Source organism: Homarus americanus, unplaced genomic scaffold (assembly GCF_018991925.1).
Source record: "Homarus americanus isolate GMGI-L3 unplaced genomic scaffold, GMGI_Hamer_2.0 scaffold6317, whole genome shotgun sequence".
In the NCBI taxonomy this organism is placed as follows: Eukaryota; Metazoa; Arthropoda; class Malacostraca; order Decapoda; family Nephropidae; genus Homarus; species Homarus americanus.
This window is the reverse complement of record NW_024730668.1, coordinates 17,028,770-17,054,324: the sequence shown is the minus strand read 5'-3', so window position 1 is coordinate 17,054,324 and position 25,555 is coordinate 17,028,770. Positions and strand designations below refer to the sequence as shown.

The 25,555-nt window shown below is 42.2% G+C and overlaps 1 protein-coding gene across 1 annotated transcript; it reads right to left on the bottom strand.

The window, feature by feature from the left end:
- Window positions 1-430: 430 nt before the first annotated feature.
- Window positions 431-25,420, bottom strand: LOC121867249. The gene is made up of 2 exons (XM_042367109.1): window positions 24,709-25,420; window positions 431-5,229 (listed from the first exon to the last, which is right to left on the bottom strand). The coding sequence occupies exon 2, from the start codon at window positions 5,224-5,226 to the stop codon at window positions 2,941-2,943; it is 2,286 nt and encodes a 761-aa protein (XP_042223043.1). The 5' UTR covers window positions 5,227-5,229; window positions 24,709-25,420; the 3' UTR covers window positions 431-2,940.
- Window positions 25,421-25,555: the final 135 nt, after the last annotated feature.

Here is a 25,555-nt window from a genome sequence, read left to right as displayed (position 1 = left end):
GTATCAACATTTTTTTATTTTTATTTTTTATTTTTTAAATGGAGTCCCCATCATTTATCAGGTTGAAATATTTTGTTTAAGGATCTTTTGTTGGAGCAGTCCTGTAGAAAATTTATTCGGGATCATTAGGCACCAATTTCATCTCTCTGACACTATTAGAACATATGCTGTGAATTAAAGTTCATACACTTTTTCGTGAGTCGTAAATATTTTTGCTCATACCCGTGGTGTAAATGTAAAGGGATACTGTTTGTCCTGGGAGAAGAGATGATGCGATGCACAGTTTAGAGTTGAAATGAAATGCTTAATTTATTCTCTCAGAAAACTTTCCCCAGCATCCAGAAACATTCCAGGGATGTGCGATAGTATCTGTCTGTGCAAGATGCGTAGTTTACACACACAAACTTTTCCCAGTACCTGAAAAAATTCCGGAGATATAGGGATTTTTTTCCAGGTTTGAGAGTCATCTTTTTACCCGGAAATCTCTCATCCCCATAAGAGCTCTGCACCAATTGTTCTGGCTAATGGGCACATCACTGTATAGTTTCAGTTAAAAAGCTGAATTGATAACAAGTACTCAAGTCCTTTACAGTATTTTATTTTATAATGTCTAGGTTATGCAGTACAGTAACTCACTTCTCAAGCTGACCAGGTAACCATACCTTTCGTATATTAATTATGTAAAAGTTTTTGAAAAGTTCAGGTAGAATAAAGATATTTGTTATTACATTACAAAGAGTATGAAGTTTTTAAGTTTTAATTTATTCCAAAATTTATTTAGAAAATATTGTAGGGTAATCACATTGCAAGAATATGCTAATTGTATACTTATTGTAATAGATGTAGTACAGTACAGTAATTGAATTTCAATTTGTAGTGTGTTATGCTAGTCTGCAAAGGGAACTACAGTCAGGAAAGTGTTCAGCAGTCTCTTTCAGCCCACTGGATAGTTACTGTGTAGTGCTACCAAAGGTCTGACAAAAATTTTGACACCCATTTTCCTTGTGCACTTGTTGCTCTCAAAGATACTTAGCAGTTGAACTATCTACTGAGCTCTGCCATCATATGGTAACTTTACCAGCCATTACAGCTCGTACAAATTGATTGATTTCTGGTTGTTAATTAAACCGTACTGCTGGTTAATTTGCCATTGTGGAGACACGACTAACTCAGCAACCAGGAACCAGTCAGCTTCTGTGAATTGGAATGATTACTGAGGACACTAGATATGGGCTGAGCTAAGTTGATATCTCAGTTAGAGGTGTGTGTCTGCCCATGAGCAAGAAATGCAATCAGAATACTGTATATTATTTTTCAGTACTTGGTAGTGCTGTATCATAAGTGGACTCATCATTGTATTGAGTTTTACCTTCTGAATATGATCCTTCGTTGTGTAATGAATCTCACATGTCATGGTATAGTAACATTAATGTAACACGTCATTATGTACACCTCTCACACTGACGCTCATACTCATTCAATTTAAAAACTGATCATCTCTTTTTAGTCTTTTACGTGGAATAAATCTTTACTTTAATTTTGTGTTAATATTCCTTATACATTAAGAAAGTGAAGTATGAAGAATAAATGTTATTCATGGAAAAAGAATAAATTCTAATAAAGACTTTCTTTAGTTTGGAAAAAGGTTTTTTTTTAATTGATCACAAAAATGTAGGTAATCCCTTCTGATTTTGTTTTTAAGTTTTTATAGTGGAATGATGAATGAGAATGAAATATTGTACTCTAAATATTTTTATAACAAATCAATTTACATCAAGGATATACAGTACAGGCAGTACCAAAATTATGACCGTCCGACATACAATCACTTGCACGTACAAACGGGATCCCAATATATTCATTGCAAAAATTTGTAATTAATATCACATTTTTTTACATTAGTGTTTTCATATTCATTTTTGTTTAACGTCACTTGATTTACAGTATTTACATTATTTTTTATGTATGTGATGTTATTGTTTTGGATGGGCAGGGTTGTGCTTTAACCTAACCTAAACTGTGGAATTAAAACTGCTCTGACTTATGAATAAATTGACTTACAATCAGGGTCCAGGAACGTATCCCTGTCGTAAGTCAGGGTTTGCCTACGAAATAAGCTGAAAACATTTTCTTTGAAACTTCAAGGCTGAAGGCAAAATCTTTTTTCTTAGTATAGTATGTTTTGTTTCATTGAGAAACAATTGTTCTTGGGAAAAATTATCCCAATACTTCATTATTGTATTTATTTATTGAAATATTTTTGGGAAGAGAATTAACCATTTTGCTGTATATGTTCATTAGAACCTGATTAATTTATGTCAAATTTATTTTCTTTATGACTGGATTTATTGAGTTTTGTTTTAATTTAAAGGTGTGTATTTCTTACATTCCCTCAGTTGTTGTATAAAAGGTTATTATGTGTGGATCACAGCAGCTATAATATACAATATGAGAGACACACATTTGTAAAGTACTGTACAGTATAACAGAATGAAAAGATCAGCTTACTTTGTAGCTTATACACTCCAAGTGGCTTTGTTACTGTGCACACCTATAATGGAGGGAAGGTCCATCCTTCCTCATCCCTTTTGGCAACTGGGGGCTGATAAGAATAATTATTACCTGATAAAAAGAAGAGCTATAATACATTATATACAGTATTCATTTTTTGAAGTGGAGGTGGTTTGTGGCTACTTCATTACTGTGTTTGTGAAACAAGGTGAAACCTAAACCAATTAGTACCTACTTTATATTGCATTTGAGTTTCCTGTTATGAAATGTCTGACGATATACAGAAACTGAAGTTGTTGGCCATTGTTTACTCAGTTAATGTAAATAAGTCAAAATATAGACACTGTATGAAGTGTCCTCTTACAGATTGGCAACATTTATATCCTTAAGCAGTAATCAATTTATGACTTTCATTTAAAGGAAGATGAGTTATTCTTTTTTGTGTGGACACTGGATAAAATAAGGCTTGAAGCGAGTTGGCAACATTCTCTTGAAGGTGTCTTTCATGTCAATCTGAAACTGATAGCTACGCATGTTGTAGATCCATGGGTTCCATGCATGTCCTGCTAGGAATAACCACCAAGATATATATGAATAAAGATTCCACCAATAGAAGTCATATTTAATGACATTGAAAAAGACATTGATGCTCAGTGGGAAGACTGACACAGAGAACAGAAAAGTTATAAGTACCATTGTGATCATAATGCAACGATTCTCTTTGTGTATGGAATCTGAAACTCTCAAATGAAGATTTTTCCACTCTGCCATTACTCTTCTCTGTTCAAGAGTAAAATTTTTTATTGATAGACATGATAATATCCATGTAAATACAACTACTAAAGCCAGAAGTGTCAGATACACGTAATAAGTCGTGTAGAGTTCCATGGAGGATCTTTTTCTTTCTGTAACACCAATGGGAAGTTTGGTTATGGTTGACCATGTTGCGCTAAACTTACCATTGCCTTCATACATTAAAAAGAAAGTCTGAATGAAGCCAAAACTCCATGTAAAGATGATTGCAAGCTTTATTCGAAAAACTGAGAAATAAGAATAATATTGGAGGCTTAGTGTGGTCATGATGTACCTCTCTACACTTAGCAGCAAGAGAGTGAATATGGAGACCTGTGAGCACAAACTCATTGTAAAGGCCTGAAATAATCGATACCCACTGTCCACTACGTATATGATGTAACTATTAACTTCAATATTTTCAACCTTGTACTGGTTCAGACTTGTACTTATATTGCTGGATAAATCATCTAAATCTGAATACTCTTGCCAGGAATATTCGTCTGATAATAAAGTTCCTCTAATTAAAGAGACTTGGTAAGTTACTGATGGGACCACAACAAAGACACCAATACAAAGATCAGCAAAAGCCAGAGAGGTCCTGAGCATGCTAGACTCCTGACCTTTGTGTTCACTATTGAGCATTACTACCAACACTATGAGATTCCCCACCACCCCAAACACCCCAATACATCCAGTAACTGATACTAGAAGCAATTCACTTACACGGCAAGTTAGTGGCAAGAAATCCCAGTTGCTGTTCACACCATGATCTTCTGGTATACCCAACCAAAGGATGAAATACTGTGAATAACAACAGGGAAAGTGAATGTTTGCCATCCAATATCTAGTATCATTGATGTGATTCAGGTTTGAGTCTGTGTTGAATAAATAAAAACATGACTTTCCATCCATCTGTAAGTTCATAAGTCGAAAGAACACTCCTCGCACGTTTGAATCAATAACTTGGAAAGTTCCATCACAAAAATAATTGAAGCAGACTTCATCTTTCTCCATTAAAGAGCTGACCAAAAGAGAGATGAAAAACTTGTCCAAAACTGAAGGTTTTTGACACGTCTGAAAATGGAAGAAAACGGCACCTTCCTCCAGGCATATGGTCATATATTGTCTTTCCTCACACTGATTGAATCTCTGAAATAAAGGTAAGCAAAATGCAATGAAACTCTCATCAACAAATACTTTCACCCAGGTATCATTTTTCAAGTTAAACCATGAGTAGAGGGGATACCTTTCATAAATACTAATATAAAGGGTGCTACACAATGTTAGTGTAGACTCGACTTGTAGAATACTGATGTCTTCTGCACAGGAATCGTCAGGATGACTCAAAAACTGTGGGGAGAATTTAGTTGGGGGATGATGACACAAGTTCATATATGCATGATCTGGAGAGGAAGATAAAGAATCACTCTCAGTATATACATCTTCATTAGTATCCCTGTGCTGAGAATCTTGCTCATATATGGGATCCTCCTGTATAACATCGTACTTCACTCGGTCCTTCAGCTCATCAGTGACAAGACTAATTTCACTTAAAGTTTTTAATGTTGTAATGCTGTTTTGTTTTTGTTGTACTAAATATGGAATTTTGCCACTAAGGATATTTGCTGTACTATATTTAGTATTCACTTTCCTCTGACCTCCGGGAGTCTTAAATTTTGTATCTTTAGTTGATATTATTTCCTTTTGTGGTTGGTGGATTCTAGAAGAACCGTGAGAATGCTTGGGCAGGAAATTCTGGTAATTTAGATTCAAGAAGTTCTCTGAAGAATCTCTTATTCTTAAAACTATTTCTTCTGAATCTTGCAAAACCATTTGGTGACCATGAGAAGTGGTGAACACCAGCAGCAACATCAGCAGTGATGCACAACTTGGCCATATTTGTATTTTGGCCATCATCATCAACTGTAAAAATAGAAAAAAAATTTTATACAGTACAGGTATCCCCCAATTTACGATCTCCCTATCTACTAAAATATTTTGCTTGAACGATGGTGATGTATTAAGACCACATCCCTATTTACGATAAAAAAAATTAGCATGAATGGTGGTCATCATCCGGCCAATGTGGAATATGGAACACATCTCTCACTGCACTGTCAGTTGTAGTCTACCCACGTGCTGCCATGCTTTGTTGTTGTGAACATGGTGTGAGCAGTGTCAGCTGTAATAACATTATTATCGTTGGCTCTGTTTATGAGACTGTGAAGTGGCCAGTGTAACTTTGAAAACGTCAGGGAGAGCCAAGACATCCAAGAAAATTAGGTCTGGAGGTAAAACTTGACATTGTGAAGCTTTGTGGGAGTCAGAGTGACATCACCACTCCACCTTCGAGTCCCCTTAGCCCCGATGGGGACATGTAATGATGACCAGGCTTGTTCTTAATGATGTGGTGAGTGTTGTTTAATTGTTTTTTGTCTTAGTATTATAGGAAATTTATTTTCGGTGATACATGTGGGTATTCAAATTACAGCTACCATCAATTCTCTGGAGTTAAAAGACAACCATCCTTGTGTTATGTTAAAAGTTATAAAAAAATGTTTACCTGTATTATGTATTGGTGTGATAAAGTGATCATCCAGCTAGTTATAATATACAGTACAGGGTATTCAGAAAAAAATAATAATAAGTGATAAAATGTTCTATGATATAAATTTGAATCAACTTTTTAAACTGTATCCTTTTTGGCTGTTTACAAAACCATCACATGAAACTTTATATTATATACACAGGTAGTAAACTTACCCTTAAGATATAAAAACTAATGTTAATTATGGATATTCCTGTTAGTTAAGTCTGTATCTGCAGTTTAGGGCCAAGCTTTCTTCCTTATCGCCACCCAGGAATAAATCCACAAGCATGTTTTCTCATGTTTATATTTAACACAATACAAAGCAAGACTTGTAAGAGCTAACAGTTCACTGTCAAAGTCTTCAAAGACATCCATCTTGTTATTGATTTGGGTTGGCTCCAGCCACTCCACTGCAGTTCCAGTGGCAACAGTACTCCCGTGCCCGTGTGAAGTGTGAACTCACTTCTTAAGAATTGCAGGTAAGAAATCTCAGAAATTCAAGAGATGGCTCAGATGGGTCAAGACAAATGATGAGCAGGACAGAAGGATGTATGCGAGGTCCAGGAATCAAGCAAAGCTAGAGGTAGAAGGGCTGAAAAAGAGTTCCAGAGGCAGATTGCAAGCGAGGTCAAGTCAAACCCGAATGCCTTCTACCATTACGCAAGTCTCAGTTAAAGACACTGGTGGGAGTATCAGATCTGAGACTTAAAGATGGTATTTATACAGCGAAGGCATTAAACAAATTCTTTTCCTCTGTCTTTACAAAAGAGGATGCGAACAATTTTCCTGCGTTTCAGGAAAGATAGTTTGCCACAACACTGACGCACATTATGTTCTCAGAGGAGTGTAATAAGAATTTGTTTTCAAATTTAAAGGTTCATAAGAGCTCTGGCCCTGATAGTATGCATTCCAGAGTGCTGAGTTGTACAATGAGCTTGTCGAGCCCCTAAAATCTTGCACTGTGCTGCAGATGCATGGACGAGCAAAAGATCCCCAGCAACTGAAAATTGATTTATATGAGTCCTATTTTCAAACAGAGATTGCCAATCAACATATAACTATAGGCTGGTGTATCTTGACCTATATAGTGTGTCAAATACTACAGAGGATCGAGATACTTCGATGGAACATCTACTATAAAACCACCTAGTAAAGGACTGCCAGCATGGTTTTATGCCAGGATGCTCCTGCTTGATACAATTGCTTAAAGTGCTGGATGTGTGGACCCAGATCCTGGAACATGTTGTCAATATTGACAATAAATATCAGAACTTTGCCAAGGCTTTCAACAGCACTACCCCATGAGAGATTGAAAGTTTTACTTTTAAGGATACAGAATTCGGGGACTGTCCTAGAGTGGATCAGAGACTCTCCATGACTGCAAGTAGTGTCTGGTGATCAATAGCATGAAATTGTCATGTGTACCTGTGACACACTACAGGGCAGAGTACTTGGCCCATTTTAGTTTATTTGTTTCATAAATGACATGCTAGAAGATATACATTCCTCCATACAAATGTTTGCAGATGATGCCAAATTATAATTATTCAGGGAAATTAAAAACCAAATGGACTGTGAAGAGCTACAGAAAGATATCTCTCGGCTTCAGGATGGCCATGGAAAGGCTGTTAAGATTCATCGTCACGAATTGCAAGACGATGCACCAAGGTCGTACCAACAGTAAAGCGGCATATCACATGTCCCAACAGGATAAAGAAACAGCATTAACAGAGACCAAATGTGTAAAGGACCTGGGTGTGTATGCTGACAACGAACTGTAGCTTTCTGGCCATTGCGAGAAATGTGAACCAATCAGCTAAGCTAGTGGGTCTTATAAGAAGGTCGTTCAGATATCTACAGTAGGTGTTCTGTCCCATGTAACAATTTTCAAGAGTGAGGGGGCTTCCCTTTTTTGGAGTACTGTCACCCCGTCTGGTCCTCGAGATATGCTAGAGACTGCTATAATTGACTGAAATTATCCAAAGGAGGGCCACCAGACTGGCGCCTGTGCTATGGCACCTCAGTTACCCAGACAGATTAGAATGCTTGCAACTGCCTAGCTTATACTTTACTTTTACTTCAACTTTTATCCTCTTCACCATGGATAGGCTCGTTAGCCGCTTGGGCGGTCGGTCATATCTGTTATGCATTTTTGGCAAGTACTGAACATGCACTGGCTCCTGAATGTATCTGAAATTGTTCCAGTGCTGTTCAAGTCTGGTCTTGAATGAGCTCACACTCAGTGCCGTCACCACACTCTCTGGCAGATTGTTCCAAGAGTTCACAACTCTCACTCCGAAAAAGTTACCCCTCACAGTTATCCGGACTTGCGGCTTCTTTAACCTTGAGCTGTGTCCCCTTGTGGGGCGAGCGTCCACCAGCTCCAGGTAAGGACACTTGACTGAGTAGTGTTCTCTGAGATGCTTGTACACCTCAATCAGATCTCCCAGTGCCCGTCTGTAGTATAAGCTAGGCAAGTTCAGGCGCTCCAATCTCTCCGGGTAGCTCAGGTGCCGCAGTGCAGGCACCAATCTGGTGGCCTTCCTTTGGACATTTTTAATCAGCTGATAGTCCCTAGCATATCTCGGTGACCAGACAGGATGACAGTTCTCCAGGCGGGGAAGCACTTCACTCTTGAAGATTGTTACGAGGGACGGACCATCTAGATATCTGAACGACCTTCTTATAAGACCTAATAACTTATTTGCCTGATTTACCTTCTTCTCGCATTGGCCCGAGAACTTCAGTTCATTATCAACATACACACCTATGTCCTTTTCACATTCCGTCTCATTTAATGCAGTCAGTGGTGTAGTGCTGTGGGAACGCGTGGGAATGTCGTTCCCTTACTTTGTTTGGGAGTGGGAACGGCGTTCCCTCACTATTTGAAATAAATCCAAGTGTACAATTCTCTAATGTAATGAAATTTTTTAGTTCCACCCATAAAGAAATATGAGAAAGAATCATTAACTGTTTCAATTCTTTTTGCTTCAACTGAGGTAATGCTAGCCTATAAACTTTGAGGCATTGTGATTTTGCGACATCGTCGCATTACTTAATTATAAAAAAATCATAAAAATAATAGCCGCTCCCTCCCATTTCTTACAGGCCGGCGGCTGCTCCCCTCACTTGGATATTAGTGTTCTTGGTTGCCAAATACCTTAAATTTGGTAAAAAATAAAAAATAGGTTGTCTTATTTTAGTTTGTCTGCTTTATATATTTTTAAGTTAATTTATTCTAATTTGTTGGTATAATACATTCTCTTAATAAGCAGCAGAAATATTTGTAAATACTGTATATAAAATAATGTGCATTCCAAAAAATCTGGCATACTCAGCATTGTTCAGCGCAATGTACTGACGCTGCTGCAGACCTGCAATGCTGAGTAGGAATGCCAGTTTAGTTGCTCACCAAGTCACCTAGAAAATGCACGCACTTGTTTTGACACTGGTGGAAGTCTAGAAGACTATTATTGTACCATTGTGTGTGTTGACAGAACTGGTGAAATTACATACAGTAGTGGCATTGTGAAAACCAAAGCTCAATGCAAGTGATGTAGGCTTTGGTAGTTTACCCAAAATTTCCAAAAATCTTTATTTAATCAAACGTTGTACCCACAAAAATGAGTGAAAAATGTAAACAAGCATCCATACAATAATTTTTCACACAAAAAAAGTAATAAAACACACAGAAGAAAGTGCAACTTGTGCAAGTGATTCCACAAGTGATATTGACTGCGGAAAAGTAATTCCACAAGCTACTGTAGGGCTACGTTTAGTTATGTATCTAGTACTGAGGATGGGATGGATGGAAACTCTAGGTGGTGGTTTTCTTATATAAAATATATTATATGCAAGACAGTCTGGTGCTGGAGATGTCGTGTGGTGAGGAGCTTGTTCAGAAGACACGTTGGGTGAGTAGCGTGCTGGAGCTTTGTCAAAGGAGATGTTGCGTGTTGCTGGCCTCCAGGTTGAATGAGAGCTGGACAGAGAGGAGCTTGCTGAGAGGAGGTGTTGGATGAGGAGCTTGTAGTGGACGTCTCCCCTACAAACTAACTGCGTAGCAGCCCACCACCTGCTATCACATTCCAATGTGCCGCCTTCCCTAGCAACCAACCAGATGTTACCGTATCTTAGCAACGAAACTATTCACCGGCTACTTCTCGGGTTTTCCCACCATGACTCATAGCGGCTGTTGCGGGGTATATAAGCTCTGTCTCTCCCTTGAGATTCAGTCTGACCAATCTTCTTGAACAAGCAACACCTCCTCCTCTGCCGCTGCCTGGCGACCCTCGCCTCTCCTCCGCCTGCCTGGCGGTCCTCGCTCCCGCCAGCGAGCATGTCCTTCTCTGAGCTTCCTCACCAACCAACTCTCATTCTGCCCATTTTCCTGAACAAGCAACATCTCCTCCAGCAAGCTCCATGCTGTTAACATTTCATTCAACCAGGAGGCCAGCAACAGGCAACATCTTCTCTAACGAAGCTCCTGCACATCTACCTCCTTCAACACGATACTCATCGAACGTCTTCTACCAAGCAGCCTCTCACCACACAGCACCTCCAGCACCAGACTGTCTATCATATAACTTATATATTATACAAGAAAACCACATTAGAGTATCCTTCCATCCTGAGTGCTAGACAACAACAATATCTCGATACCCCTACAATGGTGACTCCCGGAGATTAGCACTCACACAGGATGGAGGAGACACTGATCACGCTCCCAGTCTTCAAGCAGACACCGGCTCCTCTTCCTGCCCCATGCACCACATCCTACGACCCCAGCACACCCGTCCTGCCTGAGACGCCGACCCAGCAGTACCTGCCGTGAGGGAAGCACACACCATCCATCGCCTCCACACCCCCTCTTTTCTCCCTCAGGTACTCCCTGCTAATGTCCTGCACCCTGCTGCTGTCGTGGACCCAGCTGCTGTCACGAGCCCTAATCCGCTTCTGCTGACCCAGCCCCTGCTCCTGATCCAGGCCCACACACACCCCAGCAGGCGCATCTGACGACCCTGTACCTGTCGTGAGGGAAGAACAACATTCATCGCCTCCACACACCCTTTTTCTCCCTTCTCCCACAGATCGTGTGTATCTAGACAGTTGTATTTCAGCGATCGGCTCATCACGCCATCGCCGTTGTCTCACATGAGGCATGCACCGCCCGGTCTTCCTCACATGTGCTAAGCAACTCTACAATCAACAAGTCTCCTACACCGCCTGGAGGGGAGGGGGAGTATTGTAGTGGACGTCTCCCCTACAAACTAACTGCGTAGCAGCCCACCACCTGCTATCACATTCCAATGTGCCGCCTTCCCTAGCAACCAACCAGATGTTACCGTATCTTAGCAACGAAACTATTCACCGGCTACTTCTCGGGTTTTCCCACCATGACTCATAGCGGCTGTTGCGGGGTATATAAGCTCTGTCTCTCCATTGAGATTCAGTCTGACCAATCTTCTTGAACAAGCAACACCTCCTCCTCTGCAGCTGCCTTGCGACCCTCGCCTCTCCTCCGCCTGCCTGGCGGTCCTCGCTCCCGCCAGCGAGCATGTCCTTCTCTGAGCTTCCTCACCAACCAACTCTCATTCTGCCCATTTTCCTGAACAAGCAACACCTCCTCCACCAAGCTCCACGCTGTTAACATTTCATTCAACCAGGAGGCCAGCAACAGGCAACATCTTCTCTAACGAAGCTCCTGCACATCTACCTCCTTCAACAAGCTACTCACCGCACGTCTCTACCAAGCAGCCCCTCACCACATAGCACCTCCAGCACCAGACTGTCTATCATATAACATATATATTATACAAGAAAACCACATTAGAGTTTCCTTCCATCCTGAGTGCTAGACGACATTAATATATCGATACCCCTACAAGCTCGTTGAAAGGTCTTGCCGGTTCAGGAACGTGGAGTAGAATGAGAGATGGTCAGCGAGGAGCTTGCTTAGAGGAGGTGTTGCGTGTTCAGGAACTTAGGGTAGAATGAATCTCAATGGAGAGACTGAGAGCTTATATACACAGCAGCCGGAAGTAAACCCGTGAGAACTCGCCGGTTGCTGGACTCCGTTGCTTGGGTAAACCCGGATGCAAGCGACCGCAGGTGGAGACCCCCCCCCCCCCGTGAGAAACTCGCCGGTTGTTAGGTTACTCTCGCATTGGAATGCTGCTAGGCTGTTGAAGGGGAGAGATCCACTACACTACTTCTAGTGGTGTTTCATATTCCAGTGAAGTGACACTGCCAGGACAACATATAATTAAGTCTGCATGGCCTGAAATTTGGACTGCTGAGATGTGGAAAGATAAGAAAAAGACTTACCCGTGGCTTGAGAGTGATTCCGGAAAAATCGGATTTGCAGCATGCTCTAGTGTGACAAATCTAGGCCAATTGAAATCACAAGGTGCTAGTGTTTCCAAGGAATGGAGTTCAGTTTCAGTTTCTTTCAACGGCGGCACAAGCTCAATCCAACTATCATCCTTGAGAAAAAAATGTTTGCTCCATTCAAAGTCGCAGTCACACATCAATGTTGTTAAAATCCTTCAGAATGCAAGGGAACAACAAGTTGAAACTATCGTGGACCGTTTAAATAAATCTGAAGTTGAGGCTACCTGCAAACTATTTAGAACTGCATATTATATAGCCAAAAATGATAAACCATATACAGACCATTTTGATTTGTTGCAATTGAAAGAATTAAATGGCACAGGCATTCCACAAGGATTGCTTTCAAGATTTAGTGCTACAAATATAATTGACCATGTTGCACAAGAAATGAGATCAAGAGTCAGCAAACGCATCTTTGAAATAAAATGAAAAATAGCCATTCTAATAGACGAGTCCACCACTTTTCGTAGGAAAACTACTTTGAAAGTCTATTTGAAATGTGAAACGAACAAGTCAGATGATCCACAATTTATTTTCTTGGATTTGCTAGAATTACCTGATACAACAGCAAAAACAATAAGCGAACACTTACTTCTTACTTGTCTTGCTTACATGGGTTTGATCATTATTATCCTCAGGACAATCTTATTGCATTTACCAGCGATGGTGCCAGTGTAATGTTGGGGAAAATTTCTGGTGTGGCTCAACGACTGTTGCAGAAGTACCCTAATATTATAGTATGGCATTGCTTAAATCATCGCTTGGAATTGTCAGTAGCAGACACAATTTCTGAAGTACATGGTGTTAATCATTTTCGTTCATTTATGGATAAACTGTATTCCTTATACAGTCAATCTCCTAAGAACCAAAGAGAAATTCAACAGTGTGCAACAAAGCTTGATGAACAGATGAAAAAAATTGGAAGAGTGTTAGGAACTAGATGGGTTTCAAGCTCCTTCAGAATTGTTTCAGCAGTTTGGAATGACTATGCATCTCTGTGTTATCATTTTGAGCATGTTAGCAGTGGCACTGATAAAAATCCACCAAAAGTTGACCAGTGTACCTTCAGGGGGCTTCATAAACGCATTTCATCAAAACAGTTTCTCCTTGATCTGGCACTTATGTACGATGTATTATTTGAATTATCTCTTCTTTCTGAGTCCTTACAGAAAAGGGATATTACTATAGTTTATGCAGACAAGTTAATTCGTTGCAGCATACGATTTTTAGAAGCAATGAAGGAACGCAAGGGTAAAAAAGTCTTAGAAGCAGAAAATGCCATTAAGGAAATGAAGTTTGCATCAGTGACACTGACAGATAACAACAAGGTTGCTTCAATCAATCATGGTCAGTCTTTAACTAGTATCATAAACAATATGAAACAACGGTTATTCACATCAACTTCCTCCCATGCATCAACAAAGTCACGATCAGCAACTTCTGACTCCATTCCAAACATAATTTCTGAGCTGGGTATCTTAGAAGTTGACAAGTGGCCAGCTGAGAGTGCCATTTTCAAAAACAATCACAGCATACAGAGACTTTCTAGACAACGGTGGGCGACATATTCCGCCTGACCTGAAGCCTTTAATCGGATGTTCAAAAGTAATCCCATGCAGTTCTTCTGAATGCAAACGAGGCTTTAGCAGCATGAACCTTGTCGTGATGGAAACAAGGTCTAGACTGTTAATTAATCAACCATGTGAGCAATCTCATGTTTATTAAACTTCACGGTCCTCCGATTCCAACCTGGAAACTAGACGACTACGTACACAAATGGCTTAGGTGTCATCGTTCAGCAACTGATACACAAACAAGAATAGCCAAGTCCAAGGATCTCACTGTGGACCCAGTTTGGAAATTCTGTAAAAAATTTCTCCAAGACTGCAAAAGTTCAAGGTAAGCCTAAATAGATTATTTTTTAAATTGTATTTAATAAATTGTATTGCCTTGAGACTATGGAACCATGATAAGCTACACATCACCATTATCAAGCTCTGCGTTAGCATGGTTTTGTATCGAAACTGGGGGTAAAAATGTCGCCCGCGTGTATAGTACAGTAGGATGTAGGGATCCGGGAAGTTCAGCGGATCTGTTTGTCGTCGTCTGTCTGTCACGAAACTCCTCCGACACAATGGGACCACTTGTTACCAAAATTGGAACATAGATTGATTAGACCTATGCGAGGGTCAGTTAAGCATTGATATAAATGATATTGTCCCCAATGTTAATGCCCACCCCCCCACCAACCCCTCTTCTGACCCCCAAAATCAGTCAGGACCCCCAGTTGTATGGGCTCGCTGTGTTCGCCAGTGCCCCTACCATCTGAGTAACACTTTCAAAATGCTTTCCCTTACTTCTTTTTTTAGCACTACACCACTGAATACAGTCTCCTCATCCCGTTGGGATATATGATACGTCTCCTTACCTTTGGTACATCCCAGGTGCATCTTCTTACACTTCCTGACATTAAATCTCAGCAGTCATTTCTTCGACCATTTTTTTTTCATTTATTGGGCACCCCCTACATCCTTGTGTAAGGTGAAGCGCAGAAGCGTTTACAGCACCCAACAGGGAAGCATGCTAAGTTCATGCTTGCCTCATGTCTCATGAGTTAAGGGTGTAGAAGCCTGAAGAGTCGAGGGAGTAGAAGCCTGAAGAGTCAATGGTTTATGTCTAAGCAAGTTATTGGAAGTTCCAACAACTTGTCCCTGAATACGAATTCGCAACTTTCGACTTACAGCAGGTACCTACTTTGCTGCTAGGTGAACAGGGACGAAGGGGACTAAGAAGAGTGTCCATGTCCAAACAACTGCCGCCGGCCCGGGAATCGAACCCGTGACATCTTGCTTGCGAGGCAAAAACCGTACCACTCTACCACCAGTTCCCCTTCTACCACTATTGAAGCTCACAGAGATCCTTCTGCAGCTCTTCACATTTCGCTTGATTCTTAATTTCCCGAAAAAACTTGGCGTCGTCCGCAAACATATGCATGGAGGAATGTACAGCTCCAGGCATGTCATTTATAAAGCAAACAAACAGCATCGGGCCTAATACACTGCCCTGTGGTACCCCGCTTGTTGCGGATACAGATGATGATTTCGTGCCATTAACCACCACACACTGCTTGCGGTCATGTAGAAAGTCCTATACCCCCGCCAGGGCATTTCTCTGAATCCCATACCCTTCCAGTTTAATTTTCAGCCTTTCATGGGGAACACCGTAAGAAGCCTTGGCAAAATCTAGGTAAATATTGTCGATATTACCACCCTGACCTAGAATTTGGGTCCAAATATCCATTACGCTGAGTAATTGTGTCATGCAGGAGAGCCCAGGCATGAAACCGTGTTTGCAACCAATAACGTGGTTGTTTCGTTGTAGATGTTCCATCATGGCATTTCTTATAATGCTCTCAAGTATTTTACATATTATGCTTGTTAGGCTCACTGGTCTATAATTATTCGTGGAGTGACGATCGCCCATCTGCACTTAATGGTGCAGAACCCTAGCCACCTCCTTGTCACGGGGGACTTTAATTATGGCGACATGGACTGGAGAAATGAATCCACGCCAAACGACCTAAATAATCCAGTCACTCTTTTCGTAGAAACTCTCTTTTCTATTCCAACATGTTAAGGATCCGACTCACTAAAAAGGGGAGCAAACACCCAAATTGCTAGACCTCATCATAACTAACGAGGAGGGCATGGGTCCAATCTGGAACACTGTTACGACCGTGTCTTATTTTTCTATTTTTTTTGTTATATAACATGCTTCCATGTTGTTCCATATTATTCCTGTAATGATGTGTTATATTTACTATTATATAATCTAGTCACCTTACCCTGTGCTGTTAAGCTTTTAACTGTTATTATTTGTTCAAGCCCCTCTTATTTCTTCATTTAGTATTGTAGCAAGCATTCTTTCTCTCTAACGACCATCTGCATCGTTAAACGACCCACCGGCGGGTTTTGGGCGGGAATTGGCCCTATATATAGTGGTCCACCAACTGACCGTGTGCAGTTCAGTCCTCTTGTCATACAGTTCACATCCTTTGAGTGACACTCGTCATCTGTTACTTATACTTAATTTATTTGTGTTGTTCCTGTCGCCACCAATGTGGTATATCTATGTGAGTACCTATTTATGTCTCTATTTATGTCCATCAATATTTGCTTAGTTACATTCAAGTAATTCAGTGTTGTTTCACGTTAGTTAATTTCAGTGTTAGTTTTTATATGTTTATGCAGTGTTAACGTAATCCAATGCTTTATTTTTATTCTTTTGATGTTTCTTCGATGTTTAGTATCATTTGTGTCTTAAAAGTTTCGATGGTGAATCAATTTGTTGTGACAGCCTACGAGGCTCTTTATTATGTTAATATTTAATTAATTAAATTCTTAATGGTTTACTTTATTTATTTTTATTCCCTTTTAATTTACTTCATTTTTTTTTGTTTGGTTACTCCTAGAACCTGGATATTTAAGTAAATTTAGAGACGGCGTAACAACACTTAGCCCCAGTTGGCACCAGTCGCCACATAACGTTGTCCTTCAGATTTAACTGTTCCTTGGTTCATGACAAAACCAGGTCCAGGATCAAATACAGGGAATTACAAAGGAAATTACAATAGGATGAGGGAGGAGATGAGGGGTATCCACTGGCCTAACTCACTAAGATATAAGAATGTTGATGCTACTCTGAATATCATATCCAGTAAAGTAAACCATTCGATCGATAAATACATACCTAAGACCAAACCCAGCGCCTCCAGGAATACAAGGAGACCGCTACACCTGAACCATGCGGCGGTTGGCAAAGTTAAGAAGAAAATTCAGGATTTCGAGACGTGGGTTAGGACAAATGATGAGCAGGGCAGGAGGATATATGCCAGATCCAGGAACCAAGCAAAGTCAGAGTGTAGAAGGGCTGAAAAGGAATTCCAGAGGCAGATTGCTCGTGAGGTAAAGTCAAATCCAAAGGCTTTTTACCGCTACGCAAAGTCGAAATTAAAACGCGGGTAGGCATATCGGACCTGAGACTTGAAGATGGTAGTTACGCAGATTCTGACCAGGATAAGGCGGAAGCGTTGACAATTTTTATTAGTCGGTATTCACAATAGAGAATGCGAACAATCTTCCTGCGTTTGAGGAAAGATGGTTTGACACTGAGATGATCCACATTGTGTTCTCGGACGAGGTTATAAGAAATTAACTGTCAAAGCTAAAGATTCACAAGAGTTCTGGCCCAGACATGGTACACCCCAGAGTGTTAGGAGAACTGTGTAACGAGCCTGCGGAGCCCCTGAGATCATGTTCTGCAATTGCCTAGAGGAGCAAAAGGTCCCCGATGACTGGAAGATGGCTTGTGTAAGTCCTATAGTATTCAAGATGGGCGATCGTCACTCCACGAATAATTATAGACCAGTGAGCCTGACCAGCATAGTGTGCAAAGTACTAGAGAGCATCATAAGAGATGCCATGATGGAACATCCGCTACGAAACCACCTTGCAAAGTTAATGCCTATAACGTTTTATGCCGGGAAGATCTTGCTTAACACAATTACTCAAGGTACTGGATGTTTGGACTCAAATTCTAGAACAAGGCGGAAATATCGACAATATATACCAAGATTTTGCCAAGGCTTTTGACAGCGTACCCCTTGAAAGGCTGAGAATTAAACTGGAAGGGTATGGGATTCGGGGAAGTATCCTAGTGTGACTCGGAGATTTTCTACTGTACATGACCGCACGCAAACAATGCCTGGTGATAAATGATACGAAATCGTCATGTGTGCCTGTGACTAGCGGGGTACCACAGGTCAGTGTATTGGGCCCGTTGTTGTTTGTTTCATTAATGACATGCCAGAAGCTATATACTCCCCCATACAATGTGTGCGGATGATGCCAAGTAATTTAGGAAAATTAAGGACTAAACAGACTGTGAAGAGCTGCAGAAACATCTTTATGAGCTCCAAGAATGGTCGAGGAAATGGCTGCCAAGATTCAACGGATGCACCAGGGTCGCACCAATAATAAGGAGGTGTATCACATGTCCCAACAGGACGAAGAGACTGCATTACTATTGAGACCGAATGTGAAAAGGACCTGAATGTTTATGTTGACAATGAATTAAGTTCTCTGGCCATTGTGAGAAGGTGAATCAGGCAACGAAACTAGAAGTTCTTACAAGAATGTCGTTTAGATGTCTGGATGGTCCGTCGCTCGTCACGATCTTCAAGGGTGAGGTGCTTCCCAGTCTAGAGTATTATAATTTATCACCCCGTCTGGTCCCCAATGTATGCTAGAGACTGTCAATTGATTGAAAATATCCAAAGGATGGCCACCAGACTGGTGCCTGCTCTACGGAACCGAAGTTACCCAGAGAGATTGGAGCACCTGAAACTACCAAGCTTATACTACAGATAGGGCGACCTAATCGAAGTGTATAAACGTATCAGGGGCACTATTCGTTTGAATGTACAGTCAGCAAAAAAAAAAAAAAAATTCTACACCCCTAGGTTTGATGGCCTTTGCTATGATCACTGACTGAGGCCGTGTTAATTTGGTAAGGTTGGTATCTCTGATTGTGTGATGCATTGTATAACCAGTATGCTGTATTTTTTATATCACATATAGTTAATACCGAGAAGTTAACAGGAATCACCCGCGTAAATGAGTGTTGTTCAGAATTCTTGGTCCGATGTGTCATATTGTACAGTATAACACCATAAAGGTGCAGAAAATCTTTTTTGTTGACTGTGCAAACCTAGAGCTGGCGGACGTCCGCTCCACAAAGGTGTCACAGTTTAAGGTTGAAGGAGCCACAAGTCCAGAAAACTGTGAGGGAAAATTTTTTCGGAGTGAGAATTGTGAACTCTTGGAACAATCTGCCGGAGAGCGTTGTGACGGCACCGAGTGTGAGCTCATTCAAAACTAGACATGACCAACACTGGTGCAGATTCCGATATATTCAGGAGTCCAGTGCATTCTCAGTATCCGCCAACAGTGCGTATCAGAGACGTGACCGACCGCCCAAGCGGCTAAAGTAAAAAGTAAAGCAGCCTAACACACCCTCACAGACATGCACCGTCACAGCAGCCTCACACACCCTCACAGACATGCACCGTCACAGCAGCCTCACACACCCTCACAAACATACACCGTCACAGCAGCCTCACAAGCCCTCACAGACATACACCATCACAGTGGTCTCATGCACCCTCACAGACATACAATACACCATCACAGCAGCCTCACACACTTTACACACATACACCGTCGCAGTAGCCTCACACACCCTCACAGACATACTTCGTCACAATAGCCGCACACACACCCTCACAAACATACACCATCACAGGAGCCTCACACACTTTACACACATACACCGTCACAGTAACCTCACACACACTCACAGACATACACCATCACAGCAGCAGCCTCACACACACTCACAAATATACATCGGCTAGCGAGCTGATCTTTTGGTGAAGAAGATAAATGAAAAGAGACGTGACCGATCGCCCAAGCGGCTAACAAGCCGTTCAGTGGCGAAGAGGATAAAAGTAAAAAGTAAAAGTCACAGCAGCCTCACCCACCCTCACATACATACACCACACCGTCACAGCAGCCTCACACACCCTCACATACATACACCACACCGTCACAGCTGCCTCACACACTCTTACACACACACACCCTCACAGACATACACCGTCACAGCAGCCTCACACACCCTCACATACATACACCACACCGTCACAGCTGCCTCACACTCTTACACACACACACCCCTCACAGACATACACCGTCACAGCAGCCTCACCCACCCTCACATACATACACCACACTGTCACAGCTGCCTCACACACTCTTACACACACACCCTCACAGACATACACCGTCACAGCAGCCTCACACACCCTCACATACATACCACACCGTCACAGCTGCCTCACACACTCTTACACACACACACCCTCACAGACATACACCGTCACAGCAGCCTCACACACCCCCACATACACCACACCGTCACAGCTGCCTCACACACTCTTACACACACACCCTCACAGACATACACCGTCACAGCAGCCTCACACACCATACATACCCACACCGTCACAGCACCTCACACACTCTCACAAACATGCATCGTCACAGCAGCCTCACACACACCTCACATACATACACCACACCGTCACAGCAGCTTTACACACCCTCACAGACATACATCGTCACAGCAGCCTCACACGCCGTCACAGCATACACCACACCGTCACAGCAGCCTCACTCACCCTCCCAAACATACACCACACCGTCACAGCAGCTACACACCATCACAGACATACACCGTCACAGCAGCCTCATACACCCTCACAAACATGCATCGTCACAGCAGCCTCACACACCCTCACATACATACACCACATCGTCACAGCACACACACCCTCACAGACAAACATCGTCACAGCAGCCTCACACACCGTCACATGCATACACCACACCGTCACAGCAGCCTCACTCACCCTCCCAAACATACACCACACCGTCACAGCAGCTTTACACACCCTCACAGACATACACCGTCAGCAGCCTCCTTACACCCTCACAAACATGCATCGTCACAGCAGCCTCACACACCGTCATATGCATACACCACACCGTCACAGCAGCCTCACACACCCTCACATACATACACCACACTGTCACAGCTGCCTCACACACTCTTACACACACACACACCCTCACAGACATACACCGTCACAGCAGCTTCACACACTCTCACAGACATACACCGTTACAAGAGCCTCACACACCATCACAGACATACACCGTCACATCAGCCTCACATACCCTCACATGCATACACCATACCTTCACAGCTCTCTCACACACTCTTACACACATACACCGTCACAGCAGCTTCACACACCTTCAAAGAAATACACCGTTACAGCAGCCTCACACACTCTCACAGACATACACCGTCACAAGAGCCTCGCACACCATCACAGACATACACCGTCACATCAGCCTCACATACCCTCACATGATACACCACACCGTCACGGCAGCCTCAAACACCTTCAAAGATATACACCGTCACAGCAGCCTCACACACCCTCACAGACATACACCGTCACAGCAGCGTCACACACCCTTACAGACATAATAATGGCCGGCCATATGGCCACCTAGGCGTGAATTTGTTAAAGGTTTAGAAGCTGTCGCCAACACAACAACCACAACCTGAATTAACGAGCTGGGTGACCCAATGTCAAGGAATAGTCCGAGAAAACTGGACAGCTCGCCAACTGCACTGGTTAACCGTTAACCATTACCCCGGTAACACGATCCTCAAACCGTTTAACATCCAGGTTCCCAATTACTGTTGGGTAGACAGAGGCAAATGGCGTAAAAAAAATTACCCATAGTTTCACCCTCTCCGGGGATCAAACCCAGCTCCGCTCGCTTGCGAGGCGAGCATGCTGGCTATTACACCACAGGTCGCACAGCAGCCACACACACCATCACACCCTAAATCGTCATCCGTACCTGTCACAAGTGGGGTACCACAGGGCAGTGTATTGGGCCCGCTGTTGTTTGTTTGTTTCATAAATGACATGCCTGACGTTGTACACTCCTCCATACAAATGTTTGCCGATGACGCCAAGTTATTTCGGGAAATCAAGAACCAAGCGGACTGTGAAGAGCTGCAGAAGGACTTCTGTGGGTTCCAGGAATGGTCGAAGAAATGGCTGCTGAGATTCAATGTCACAAAGTGTAAGAGGATGCACCTGGGGCGTACCAACGGTAAGAAGGCGTATCATATGTCCCAACGGGATGAAGAAACTGCACTAGTTGAGACTGAATGTAAGAAGGACCTAGGTGTGTATATTGACAATGAGCTGAAGTTCTCGGGCCATTGTGAGAAGAAGGTATACCAGGCAAATAAATTATTGGGTCTTATAAGAAGGTCGTTCAGATATCTAGACGGTCCGTCCCTCGTAACGATCTTCAAGAGTGAAGTGCTTCCCCGTCTGGAGAACTGTCACGCCGTCTGGTCCCCGAGATATGCTAGGGACTGTCAGTTGGTTGAAAATGTTCAAAGGAGGGCCACCAGACTGGTGCCTCCACTTCGGCACCTCAGCTACCCTGAGAGATTGGAGCGCCTGAACTTGCCTAGCTTATACTACAGACGGGCAAGGGGTGACCTAGTTGAGGTGTATAAGCTTCTCAGGGGGCACTACTCAGTCGAGTGTCCTTACTTGGAGCTGGCGGATGCTCGCCCCACAAGGGGTCACAGCTCAATATTGAAGAAGCCGCAAGTCCAGAAAACCGTGAGGGCAAACTTTTTCGGAGTGAGAGTTGTAAACTCTTGGAACAATCAACCATGGAGTGTTGTGACGGCACCGAGTGTGAGCTCTTCCAAGACAAGACTTGGCCAACACTGGAGCGGGTTCAGGTACATTCAGGAGCCGGTGCATGCCCAGTATTTGTCAACAGTGCGTGACAGAGACGTGACCAATCGTCCGGGCTGCTAGCGAGCCGATCTTTTGGTGAAGAGGATAAATGTAAAGGAAAAATGCTCAGAGACGTGACCGATCGCCCAAGCGGCTAACAAGCCGATCAGTGGTGAAGAGGATAAAAGAATATCCATGTCCAGACAGCTACTTTAGTTTGTAAAAAAGAGAAACTGCATAAAGCATTTTCATTCACTAATTTCTTTGAGCTAGTCAAGATCTAGGGCCAGGGGCTCCGCTGTAATCTGCCACTGAATGACAATAGAGTTTTCAAGGCTTTACTTTATCTTCGACATTGGGGGGTCGTCTCGTCTCTGTTACGCTCTGTACGGAAATACTGGACAGCGAGTGGGCATTCACTGGCTCCAGAATGTTTCTCTATCTGCGTCAGTGTTGGTAAAGTGGCAGGATCGGATGTTTTTAATTTATTCTATAACTGCCGACTTCAGAGTGATTTCGTTGGTGGTCGCTGTAAAGTCTAATGCTGTGGCGGAAAAGTAGGTTATTCTTTTTTTCTAGTGAACAGACGGAAGTTCCCATTTCGTCTTCTCTCATTATATCTAATCAGAAGGGCCAAGGACTCAAATCGGTGCCACTCTGTTAATATTATATCTATTCTGTAAACAATAATAACCACGAAAGAAAGAATAACAGACATCGTAAGTGTTTATCCTAGAACGGTCTGATACAGTCATTACGTTACAAAATAACTACTATATAAAAATGATTTTGCTTTAAGACCTAACCTTGTTTTGGTGAATATGTTACTTTATCATGTCATATCATACTAAAAAGGAATCATAATTTACCATGGGGTCTTTAAGCGGTTCCAAAACGGTTTCACCGCTGTCCCAGAGATCATTCAAGTCACAGTAGATTATAATTACCTCTTTCCAAAATCCTAGATCTGCCCCAGGGACTGTACTGTAGATGAGCCTTAATAAATATCGAAAAGTTAAGAAATAAGAAACATACACGTATATAATTACTAAATGACTTGAAACAACTAATAAGCAGTCAGTTATAGTGGTGGCGGATATGAGGTTTTTCCAAGGATGTTGTGGGCACTTGCATTCAGTGCCATGACAGCATTCTCTGGCATTTTATTACAAGGGTTCACACCTCTCGACTTGAACATATTGATATTCGCTATTTCATACTAGTATGAAAATGGAAGATTTAAAATTGCTCAACTGGCGCTTCAAAAGACACCCTTTTAAATTATTGGTAGTATCAGACTAACACTGGAACAGATTCAGATATATTCTGGAGTCAGTCCATGTCTAGTACTTGCCAACAGCGAGTAACAGACATGACGCAGGTGGCTAATAAGTCTGACAGGCCGATCAGTAACGAAGAAGAATAAAAATGAGAAGGTTGTCGACATGGGAGTCGAGGTTACTGAATTCCTTCCCTAGACTGATCTTCGTTAAGCGACGGGAACCATTCTAGCCTTCATCTCTTCTAGGAAATCGTTGCAATGTTCTGCACGTGATCAGATTTATATACAATAATAACATCTACAACAAGGTGAAGGAAATCAACATAACCCACAGTTCTCCAAATAGTCGTAGCACACATCATCATATATTAATAGGTTCTACACAATTTTCACAAAATACATAATCAACTTGTCAACTGTGATTGTGTATTTTCAGTCACCATGTCATTTGCTCACTGGAAACTTTGCAAAAGTTTGTAGTTTATGGCTTTTCCATTGGGACATTGTTTTTAATAATAATAATAATAATAATAATAGAGCCTTTGAAATAAATTTCATGCACAAACACTCACATGAATATAGCACTATCATAGGAAATACCCACTTGGAGAGATTAATGTAACACATCAACAAATTGATTTTGTTTAATTAGACAGTTTATAGACTTACTTGTCCAGATTCAGTCAAATGATGGTGGCTTAGAGAGGTCAGGAGTAATCTAGAGTAGTCGGCAATATTTCAAGGGTGATTTATTTTGGCCCAGGGCGGTGAGCAGCGACCCACAAGGTGTTGGGACTCGGGAGTAGCCGTGAGGAGTCGTGAGTGGCTACACAGTGTCTCAGGATGTCAACAGAGATAGTTTAGTTTGGGCGAGGCTGCTGTTCAAGCGTGGGTGACATATTCATTAATGAACCATATTGTTACGAATCCCTCTTTTCGCCGCTTACCAGCTTCCCACCACAGGTTACCAGCGGCAGGTCGTATAGGCAGAAGCAGTACATATCTCAAAAGTGTCGTCGAATTACCAGTAATTTTCCACGATCGGTATCAGTGTACAGACAAAACAACACAGGTAGTTTTCCACTAGGTCACAAAAACACACTTGTGAACTGTAGTCTTCTTATCCTCTTTAATAGTCACCAAGTCTTCACAAAACTGTTCACGGGGTAATGTCTTCACAACTGGGCTTCTCACTTATAAATAGTCAGCACACTAGTGTACAAATCCTTATTCTTTTCACTTTATAATGTAGCGTGGTGTATATGGCCAGTTGTCTAATTTCTCTTTGTTAGGCTGAGGCTCACATACATACGTACATGTAGTGCTGTGTGGTGAGGAGCTTGTTGAGAGGAGGTCTTGTCAGTTTGAGAGCGTTGAGTAGAAAGACCTTTGGCTTTGGAGTCCAGGGGGCAGCAGTGCACCCTCCACCCGCTCTAACCCCCACCAGGGAGGCGGCATCAGCTCTGCCTACCGAACAGGAGGAGGCGAGCGCTGTGTAAACAATGACATTTCTAAC

Excerpts from the sequence above, each read along its gene's own strand:
- LOC121867249 (XM_042367109.1), bottom strand. The coding sequence starts at position 5,226 with ATGATGATGGCCAAAATACAAATATGGCCAAGTTGTGCATCACTGCTG.